The 11,559-nt window shown below is 39.0% G+C and overlaps 1 protein-coding gene across 1 annotated transcript in view; it reads left to right on the forward strand.

Annotated features, from left to right (window-relative positions):
• The window catches only part of OTOP1 (otopetrin 1), a 111,365-nt gene extending 104,692 nt beyond the window's left edge, over positions 1-6,673 (forward strand). Inside the window, exons 5-6 of the mRNA XM_039351228.1 lie at positions 4,344-5,275; positions 6,215-6,673. Of these exons, the coding sequence (XP_039207162.1) occupies positions 4,344-5,275; positions 6,215-6,385 (1,103 nt within the window). The 3' untranslated portion in view covers positions 6,386-6,673. The remainder of the gene's footprint in view (positions 1-4,343; positions 5,276-6,214) is intronic.
• The last annotated feature ends 4,886 nt before the right edge of the window (positions 6,674-11,559 follow it).

Raw genomic sequence — 11,559 nt, forward strand, 5'->3', positions numbered from 1 at the left:
AGACAGACAGTCTGGACTTTAAACAGACACAGCTGTTTGACCATTTCCAACATTTTCCAAGTAATTCACCTCAATACATAACAGTATGCGTACCACCAATGGTAGTTTAGCACCTGGCAAGTAGTATGCGACCCCTAGCCAAGTGTAGCGGGGGAGAGAACCAGCTAAAGTGACTCTGCACAGACCTGGAGGAGATCAGCTGGAACTGCAGAGCTTGGCAGAAGCCCCAGAATTGACACACATGGCAACATGTTAATTGGAGCTTCTGTGCACCCAGAAGAGAAGAGGAAGGCGGAGAGAAGAGAAGTATAAAAGGAACAGGTTTTGGTGGGAGAGGGAGAGAAAGAGCAAGAAGAGACTTTTCTTACCAAAGCAGTGAGGAGAGACAGAGCAAGCGGCCTGTTTTTGGAGGAAGGGTGAGTGAGCAAGTGGCCTGTTTAGTGAGCGGTGTGTTTTTTGGGGGGAAGGGTGCATGAGCAAGCGGCCTGTTTAGCGAGTGGTGTGTTTTCGTGGGAAGGGTGCATTAATGAGCAGCCTCTTTAGCAAGCGGCATGTTTTCAGGAGAAGAGTGCATGAGTGGCCTCTTTTAGCAAGCAGCGTGTTTTTGGGAGAAGGGCAAGCGAGTGAGCTGGGCAGGAGCCCCAGGATCGGCATGTGCTTCTGCAGGGCTATGGGGGCTAAGTAGAAGCCCCAGGATCGGCATGTGCAGCTACAGCTGATCGGTGCTTCTGCTGAGCCCAGCACTGATCCTGGCATTTCTGCTGAGCCCCAAAGAAGCGCCGATCAGCTGGAGCCCCACACTGATTGTGGCACTTCCGCTGAGCCCCAAAGGAATGCTGATCAGCCTGGAGCCTACCACTGATCCTTGTGCTTCCTCTGAGCCCCAAGGAAGCGCCGATCAGCTGGAGCCCAGCACTGATCCTGGCACTTCTGCTGAGCCCTGACAGCCCTGCAGAAGTGATGTACATTAACAAGTGGCAGGTGGTACGCAGCCCTGCCTAGCCAAGTGTAGTGGGGGAGGGAAAGAGCCAGCGCAGGCAAGGACTTATTGTGAGAGAATCCTCTGCAGCAGCAGAGTTGCTGGGGCAAGGCAAAGGCCCCAGATTCACTTCTTGCTCACCCTCCCCCATGAGAGAGGAGGAGGAGAGGGACAGAGACAGGAGAGGCTATAAAAGGAGGCAGTTTGGGTAGGAGAGGGAGAGAGAAAAAAAGCAGCAGCCTTGGGAGGAGGCAGAGTCAGCTCTAGTTGCACTGAAGGGAAAGAAGAAGAAGGAGGAGGGTGGGGGAGAGGAGAAGAGATCAAGCAGGCTGGCCATGAACTGATCTACAACTGCTGTTGCAGCCACCTGTGCTGGCAGCAGCAAACAGGCAAGAAATGCAGTGGGGGAGGGGTCACCCTCCAAGAGGAGTGAAAAAAGGCAGCAATGGCTGGAGGTGAGGCAGGGAGATGGAGAGTGGAAAGATTCTTATGTGCTTTTATGACTTTGAAGTCCTGGGGGCTTTCTGTTCTTGAGTGTTTGGCAATTTCTATTTGACTGATGGCTCCTGTTAGTTTCTATTGCTTTGCTATTGTTAGCTGTACATTTTCTGCAAGGGATTTTGAAATATTTTTCTTCTGAATGGATTTTGCCTGTAGCATTCCTTTATTTAAGAATGGAGCCTTAATTTATGATAAAAAAGTGGATCAGGTTTTTAAATCCCATATTTTGAGAAGTGCTTTGTTACGTGTCTGGAAGAAGTATTATTATAGGTTAAATTATAAAATTCCAATTTGAGGAAGTCCTGGTTACGCGATAGAGGGAATATCTAGGGGAGTGAATTTGGATAGGATTTCTTATAAGGAATTACTTAGTTTAGTAGGGAAGGATTGGCAACTAAAGCTTTTAATTGAGCTGAAGCAAGGAAATATTGTATACTCTTGGTTTCAGTACAATCAATTGTTAGTAAGGTGGAGTTTAGATCAAAAGGTTGGTATTACCTTAGAGGGATGTAAATTTGGTAAAACAGATTAAAGATCAAACTCAAGCCCATATAAAGAGAATTTATAATGTTTTAATAGAATTAGATTCTGAAACAAACTTAGTTAAAGATTGTATGGTTAAATGGGCTCAAAATATTCAAGAACCAATTTTATTGGATACATGGGAGACAATTTGGGTCAGAAATGTAAAATTTACCCAAGCGCAAAATTTAAGAGAAATTTTTTATAAAATGTTTTATAGATGGCACTTGGATCCCCAAAAGTTGTCCTGCATGTATCCCAATTACAGGAGATGTGGAAGCTTAGATGCAACCTATTATCATATTTGGTGGACATGTAGAGATATAAAAGCTTTTTGGATTAAGATTTGGTGGAATATTCAAAAGATTTTTAAGAGAAAGATAAAGTTTACTCCGCAATTATTTTTGTTGGGTATTATGGATGATTTTGATGTTAAAGAAATTAATTTGATGTTGAATTTTATAACAGCTGCAAGATTATTGGTGGGGCAATATTGGAAGAAAAACTCTTTGCCTACTATGGAAGAATGGATACTTAAGGTGTCTAATTTAGCAGAAATGGTGAAAAATTCCGCCTATTTGAAGGATCATTCACAAGAAAAATACATTTCGGTCTGGAGAAGATGGATTGATTATATTCAAAAGAAATATGAGACTGAAAAGTATTATCTTGCTTATGAGTAGATTTTAGGTTATTATTAATAGTTTAATATGATTGAATTTATATTATTTTTAGTGTTACAGTATTATATTATTTTTTTGTTTTTAATTTGTTAATATTTGTTTTGAAAAGGAGTTAAAGTATCTTATGATTTGATTGACATTATAGTCGGGTAATGTTAGCTAGATTATGATTGTTTATTTGTTACCCTGTAATCAGCTCTGGGAAGTTGGGGAGGGGGGAAGGGGTGGGAGGGGTTTGGGTTATATTGTATTAAATTTGTAAAACTTTTAATAAAAAAAAGACTTGATAGGTGGACCCTCCTAAAAGTTGGGAGTAATCTGGAAAACAATAAACACACATTAGCCATTCTTTCTTGCTCAGTTCCTTATTTCAGAAATCAGAATGGAGCCATTTGGCAAGGCTGCCTTACCCAGCAGCCAGTACTTACTACATTTTTTTTCTTCCTTAATTGCCGGCTGCTTAACTTTCTTTTCTAGCCAGTAGCTAATTCTTAAAGGGGAATGTGCCTTTTTAAGCTAGTTCACTCAGCAGCTTGTCTTTTCTGTCTCTGGAGGCTTTTCCTTGTTTGGTGAATATATGGAAGAGAGAAAATATGGGGGAGGGGTCAAATTCTTCCTTCAGAAGGAGATGGGAATGAGAAAGAGGGAGGGAGGGAAGTCCCACCTTAGCACTTGGCCACCAGCAGCCCTACCATTGACTTTGCTTGTCAAAAGGTTGCAAAAGGGGATCACAATACCCTGGAACACTGTGACCATCATAAATATGAATCAGTTGCCAAGCATCCAAATATACATCACATGACCCTGGCCATACTGCAATGGTCATAAGTGTGAAAAATGGTCATAAGTCATTTCAGTGCAATTGCAACTTTCAACAGGTTTTTTGGTTTTTTTGGTCATCAAGTTTTTGACATCTTGCTAGGCGGTACTTGAATATTGCCATATCCTAAAAGTGGTACAATTGGTAAAAAGGTTGAAAAGCTCTGGACTAGAAGACCTCCAAGGTCCTTCCAACTCTATTATTCTGTTAACTTTTTGTCACAGCTGAGCATATAAATTTGGGGAAAATATCATATTAAGAGTTGTGATTTTTTATTTAAGATTATTTGTCCCTGACTATGTAATATTTATTATTACAGGTGGTTCTTGACTTATGACCACAGTTTTGCATAAAATTTCTGTTGCTAAATTGGTTTTTAAGTTGTTAAGTGAGTTGTACTTTATTTTACAACCTTTCTAGCCAGAGTTGTTATGTGAATAACTGCAGTTGTTAAGTTAGTAACATGGTTGTTAAGTGAATCTGACTTTCTCTTTGACTTTGATTGTCAGAAGGTCACAAAAGGTGATCACGTGACACTGCAACCATTGTAACTATGAGTCAGTTATCATGCATCTGAATTTTGATCATGTGACCATGGGGATGCTGCAATGGTCATAAGTGTGAAAAATGATCAAAAGTCACTTTTTTCCATGTGGTTGTAACTTCAAACACTCACTAAATGAACTGTTGTAATTCAAGGACTGCCTGTATAAGTTCCTAGTATATTATACTAAAATATAATAGTATTTGTATCCTGCATTTCCTTAGTAACTAGGGATTTTAGGCATTTTAGGAATGAGAAATGATTTCATTCTTTTTTTCTTTTCTTTCTGCATAGAACTGGATGATCATACACCACTTTGCAACTGTACCTCCACTACCCTCTGTTCCATATTTTCCCAAGGAATATATTATTTATACCCCTTCAATATTGAATACCACATTTTAGCATCCACAATGCTGTACGTGGTCTGGAAAAACATTGGGCGTAAAGTTGAATATCTACAGCCACACAAGATGCCATTCAAGTTTCAGGGCAAAGCAATAGGCAACATCTTAGGTCTAGTAGTATTTATTACAACAATAGCAGTTGTAGTTGTTTATCTTATTCAGATTGGGCGTTCAAAATTAAAGAGTGAACTAGCACTTACTATGTTTTACTTGTATGCCATCACAGTACTGGCACTCATGTGCGCAGCTGGTATTGTGGCGATTCTAATCTATAGACTTGAAGACAAATCACTGGATGTTTCTAAAAATCCAGCTAGAAAACTTGATGCAGACCTCTTGGTGGGGACTGCCTCAGGCTCCTGGCTTCTTTCTTGGGGTTCTATTCTTGCAATTATCTCTGCTCAGTCCCATCCTGCATATACATGGTTCAATTTACCCTACTCTGTGCTTGTTATCATTGAGAAATACATTCAGAACCTCTTCATAATTGAATCTATACATCGTGAGCATGACAAGAGTAATGATGACATTAAAACTCTGCGAATATTAACAGTGTCCAGTGGAAGCAATCTTTCCCCTACAGCTTCCTACAAAGAAATCTATAATGGAACAAATGGAGAGTTGTCATCCATATATTATGGAAATAGTTATCCATCTGAGAACAGTTCCAGTTGTGCTTTCCATGAAAACATCGATCAGAGCAAGTTTCCAGTCCCTCCATCCTCTCCAGATTTCTCATTCACTCTGAGAAACTTCTCTGTCAACAGCAAAAGTATCTTGAAGAATATTGCTGTATTTTTGTTCTTGTGTAATCTCTCAGTAAGTATTTAAAATAATGCAATTTATTCTATAGTGGGACAATTTCCCTCAGTGTGTTTTGTCTTTAACATTAACTTGGTCTGCAGAAATCAGAAGATGAAATTCTTCCTACTCATGTAACTTGTCATGTAGCTGAATGAATACAACCACTGGAGGCCAGATGAACTGTTGGACATCTTGCCTTGGGTCCTTTTCTCTTCCAAAGAGTAAGCAAAGATTGAACTTGCTTGCTCTTCAACCAACAAAGATAGCCAAATTAGCGTAATAAAAAAACCCCTCAATTTCTGCTCACAAACTAGCAACCAAGCATCATTCTCAAAAGGGAGAGGAATTGAGAAGGAAGAGGGTGGTCTGTTCTAGAAATTACAAAATGGACACAGATCTGCTGGGCAAAACATATTATTATATGTTTCTCCCCCTCAAAGGAAGATTTTATCTCCTTTATTATCATTTATAGCAGGGGTGTCAAACTCGCAATGTCACATGACGTGTCACGATGTATTGCGACTTTTTCTCCATTGCCGGCAATGGGGTGGGCATGGTTTTGGCATAATGCATCCGGCCCATGGGCCAGCAATTTGACACCCCTGATCTATAGGCACTAGGGGCTACTCAACCATATTAGCCAGCTGGCAGATATGTTTTAAACTAGTCCCCTTACTTCTCATAGCTTTTTTAGAAATTATTTATTTTATCCAATTAATATTAAGTTCTATTGTTTTTTTCAATCTATAATTTTAAACCTAAGAAAGGGGTTTTGAAACCAGGACAAAGATTATATGATAATGTGAACAAATAATACAAAATAAAATTTAAAATTCTGCAACTGAATTTTTAGTTAAATTATATGAATCAAGCTGAAAAATATTGTTCCCAGCATAATCTCACAGAAACAGTGTCTAGATATTTTTTTTTACAAATGTTCTTTTTTTTATATAGCTTTGGATTCCACAAGCTTTTGGCTGCCGCCCTGAATATGACAATGGCCTGGAAGAAATGGTTTTTGGATTTGAACCTTGGATCATTATGGTGAATCTTGCAATGCCCTTTTCCATTTTCTACCGGATGCATTCAGCTGCCTCTCTCTTTGAGGTTAGCTGCAAAATGTAAATTGTATAATTTCATCAAGAAGGAAGTATGAAAGGCTGGGAAGATAAATATACTTGATAGATCTTGAAGATCCAAGATCATTTAACTGAATCCATCTGACATCTCTTCACTCCTTTGTGGGGAAATTTAAGCAAACAATACATCTGTAAAAGCATTACATCTGTAAAAGCATTGAGCCAATACACAGCTGCATGGTTGCAGATTTTAAGAAAAAGAGCTGATTTGGCACTTAAATGGACATGGATGTTTTACCCCCCCACCCCCATTCCGTACTTCCAAGATGTGGTGCAGAAATCAAGGAAAAGAGCAGGATCTTGGAAGCTGCTGCTGCCAGGTGGCAGGTGAGCATCTCTGCTTTCTTTAATTATCTGTTCCCTTCTGATCCAGAGCAGGTATGTCTCTGCAACGAGCTCAAAGAGGATGTTTGAGACTGCAGACTATGTCAATGACAACATTACAGAATCAAATGAAATGAAAAAGCAGTATCCCCACCAAAGTACTGTACACCTATGTTAATACTACTACTAATAATAATTACTATAAATATTCAATAGTGTCATTGATTTTTCATCCGTAAAGGTGAGGGAGGTCAGAATTATAAAATTTAAGCCTCTACTTGTAAAAGGAGAGAAATAACCAAATACAGGTAGTTGTAATTGTGGAAAATGGTCATAACTCACTTTTTCAGTGCTGTTGTAACTTTGAATGGTTACTAAATGAATATAAGTTGAGGACTATTTGTATAGTAGTGAAACCTTTTGAACATATTGATAATCAGGATGTACTGAGTAGATGTAATTTTTTTTTCAAAAGAACACTTTTCTTCTGAAAAAATAGTATGAAACAGTAAACTATTTCATTAGACAGGTATCTAGACATAATAATTACATAATTTTTAAAGTCATATGTTTATTTATATTTGTTTATGACATTCCTAATAAAGTGGCAATTTGAGTTTTAACTTTCATTAGCTGCATACTTCCATTATTATTATTATTATTATTATTATTATTATTATTCATCGAAGTCAGACAGATGTTCAGACCGGTTTGCCATTTTTGTCTACCTATTGAGTTCTTACCAAGGTCTTGGGATAGGCAGAGCTGGATGTTTTTTTTTTATTAAAAAGTTTTATAAAAATTACAATATAAACCAAAATCAACCTACCCAAACCCCCCCTCCCTCCCCCACTTCCCAGAGCTGAGTACAGGGTTACAAATATGATAATCATAATCTAACTAACATTAACCAACTATATAAATAACCAAGTCCATAATGTGCTTTAACTCCCCTTTAACATAAATATAAACAAATTGAAAATAAACATAATAGTAATAAAACATAAACAAGTTGATATCCTAATTATTGAACAATACAATCTCCAAATTGTTAAACAATACTAATAACATAATTGTAACCAAATTGAAAATAAACATAATGATAAAAACTTAAACAAGTTAATATAATAAAAAAGTTCCACTATAATAAACTATTAATAATAATACTCTAAAATTCACTCATAAGCTAAATATAAACTTTTAATCCCATATCTATTCTGAATACAATCTATCCATCTTCTCCAAACCGAAATGTATCTTTCCTGTAAGTGATCCATCAAATAAACAGAAATCTTAGCCATTTCTGCTAAATTTAATACTTTAAGCACCCATGCTTCTATAGTAAGCAAACAATCCTTCTTCCAATATTGCCCTACTAATAATCTTGCAGCTATTATCAAATTCAACATCAAGTTAATTTCTTTGGCATCACAATCTATAATAACACCCAATAAAAATAATTGTGGAATCAGTTGAATGTTCCACCAAATCTTAATCCAAAAAAACTTCCCTTATTTATTCTAAATATACTCTATCAACCAAATTAACTATCATATCTAAAACAAACATATTATTACACCAATTATTATCTTAGTACTTCCATTTACTCAATTAGATTGTCAAATCAGTCCACATTTCTAAAACCTTTTTGACCCAATAATTAAAATTTTATATCACATTCTTAAATCTAACTCTGGCCTTTCTTCTATAACAAGTTGGCTTTCGTAATAACATTAATGTCATCAAATCTCGGTATTTGAGTCAACAAGTCAATCTGATTAAAAATTCTCTTCCCCCTCTTCCAGTATCATATAAACAATACAGTCCATTTTATTCCATATTATAGTTTCAGCTTGTTTATCCAGGTTATCATAACTTTTAATCGGTCGCATCTGGCTGTCAATTAATTTTAGCAATGGAAGAACTTCACTTATAATCCTTTTTTGATCTTCAAAGTACTCCATTTGTACATAAACTTGTGAAATATCCTCCTCTGTAATATTTAAAGTTTCAATCTGGGGTTTTGGATCCAAAATTTTTCTAAAGTTCAATTGGTCAGTAAGTTCTTGCATCTCGAATTGAGTACCCTGTTGCATATAAGCTTCTTCTTGGCCAGTAAGTTGATCCTGGGACTCAGCTTGTGATTCTAGGTATTTAGTTTTTCTCCATGATTTCATCTCCTCTGCCATTTCCCCTGTTTTTTCCCAATATCAGCTCATAATCCAGTCCAGAATTCAATTGATCAGTAACTTCTTCATCTCAGATTGTGTATACTGTTGCATATAAGCTTCTTCTTGGCCTATACATTTATACTGACCCAAATTCAAAAGTGTTATATTTCAAATCCAGTCAGATAGTTAACTCAAAAGAAACGATCTTATAACAAACAAATATATTTTAATGAGAAAGATTACTTGCGTTCACGTTGAGATTGGTGCTGCTGGGAATACATGTTTGTTCATCTTTCAGATCCTTTCCTTAGGTAAGAAGATTTTGCTCTTTATACCATCTTATAGGGAGACCTTCCATGGCCCATGCTTCTTACAGACAAAGAGATTCCCATGTGGCTTGTGTCCAGGAAGTCTCCCCAAGACCTTTGGAACTCCTCCCACTGACCCATCCACATACCTAGCATTTAACCCAATAACTGCCAGACATTCCAACATAGAGCTGGACCATAGAGCTATATGGGCCATAGAGCTATATGGGCCAGAACACTCCCCGCTTGGAAATTTATATTTCCACTACTAAAATAGTAAAAACGTAGCATCAAGGCGTGCAATACTCATTGTGGTTAACTTGTGACTAAATAGGTAAAAACTTGGTATCAAACATGCATAACTATAAGGTAAACATAAAACATGCACAATTATGAAAAAGGCAAGTGTTACATCAAATAATGCATAAGACAATACATAATTTGAGGTTTAATCTTCTGGTTCAGTCTGCATCAGCAATGGACCAAATCGGTGATCAGCCTGGTACAAGTGTCTTTGAGTCACGACCTGACTCACGTGGCTTCATGATCTGGATCTCAGCTGGGTAAACTAGTTCATCAAGTGGGTGGGCCCGGTGCGCAGGAACCGTGGGCCAATAGATCTGGTATGCAGCCTTGTCTCCCAATGAGACAAGGTCTTCTTCCTGTGAAGGAAACTGGAACCAAATCTGGAACAGAAAAAACTGGAACCCAAGCTTCTCGGGAATGAGGGGAACTGGATTCACAGGATACTCAGGAACTGCAAAACCTGGAAAGACATAAACAGCTGGATCTGGAAACTCAGCAACAGTTGGGACTGAAGAATCAAGATCAGGAACATCAGGAAACTCAGGAACAGCTGGAGCTGGAAACTCAGGATCAGGAACATCTGGAAACTCAGGAACAGCCGGAGCTGAAGAATCAGGAACAACAGCTGGACCTGAAGGGTCAGGAACAGCAGCTGGAAGTGAAGAATCAGGAACAACAGCTTGAGCAGAAGACTCAGGATACTCAAGAACCGAAGGGTCTGGAGCCACCGGTGGAGTACTGAAGAGGGCTACTGTTGTCGTCAGGGTGAGGACTTCATGTGTGGGTGTCAGTGTATTTAATGACATGGAGTCCATGAAAGGCAGTAAGTCCTTGCAGACTTCTACAAGGCTAATTCTTGGGGTGCTGAAACAAGTGATCAAGACGATCAAAACTATGCCTAACTTCAGTTGTCTGCGCTTAGACCGGGTTTTGAAGCAGATTGGTTGACGTTTACCAGGTGTCTGAGGTTGAAGGCTGGCACTTTGATCTGAAGCTGGAAATGCATAACGTTTTTGGTCTATGTGGCATCTGTCTATTTGAACAGGCCAAGAGCTGAAGACTTTCTAGCCAGATCAGTTCTGTTATCTGTGTGGCAAGGTTGGGCCACTTTACTTGGTTAACAAAGTTCTTATTTATTGGCACATGTTGCCATTGTTCAGGGCTTAAGGATGTTTCAATCCTTTTCTCTCTGTTGCTTACATGGACGTAGAAGTGTCCACTTTGTTTGCAGATGTAGCTTGACATCACCTTGCTGTCTGCGTAGAAGGTGGTGGACTGTAGTTCAAGGCACAACGTCTTTGCTGTCAAGTTGGTCAGCTTTACAGCCAAAGTGGTGCCACATAGTTCTAGCCTTGGTACGGTGTGGCCTTGTTGCATTGTTAGTCTTGCTTTTCCAAAGAAGACACCAAGACTGCAGCACTCCCCGCTGTAGACTCTGATGCATCTTATGGTCACAAACAAGATAACGTAAGTGTGGCTCTCCCTGCTGTAGAGTGAGATGTATCTTAAGGCTGCAGACACCTTCGTAGGCACATCTAAGGAAGCGCACAACTCTTTCTTCTGCACTGGGGCAGGTGAGCTGGAGACATACATGCGCTGCACTTGCATGCTTTGGAGACATTTTGGGAGTATGCTCCATGACTCCCAGTCTTGGGGGCGTTGTTTGTCTTGTTTGTCCTTTATGGACAAAGCTAAATTGTAGTAAGTCTTGCTTGTCTGGAACACGGTTGCTTCCAAAACAGGTTTGGTTGTTACAAGCATGCGATGCTCTAGGTGCGGTTGGAGCACTCTTGCTACCAAAACAGGTTTGGTTGTCACAAGCATGCAGTGTTGTTCTAGGCGCGGTTGGCACACTGTTGCTACCAAAACAGGTTTGGTTGTCACAAGCGTGCAGTGTTGTTCTAGGCGCGGTTGGAACACTGTTGCTACCAAAACAGGTTTGGTTGTCACACGCATGCAGTGTTGTAGGTGTGGTTTTATGGGGTTCAATGGGGTGATAACGGTGGAAAGATCTTGTGGCACTCCCCGCTGTGCAGTCGTTGCCATCAGGT

Source organism: Crotalus tigris, unplaced genomic scaffold, assembly GCF_016545835.1.
Source record: "Crotalus tigris isolate CLP2741 ecotype Arizona unplaced genomic scaffold, ASM1654583v1 scf7180000018371.15429387391:27106975, whole genome shotgun sequence".
Classification (NCBI taxonomy): Eukaryota; Metazoa; Chordata; class Lepidosauria; order Squamata; family Viperidae; genus Crotalus; species Crotalus tigris.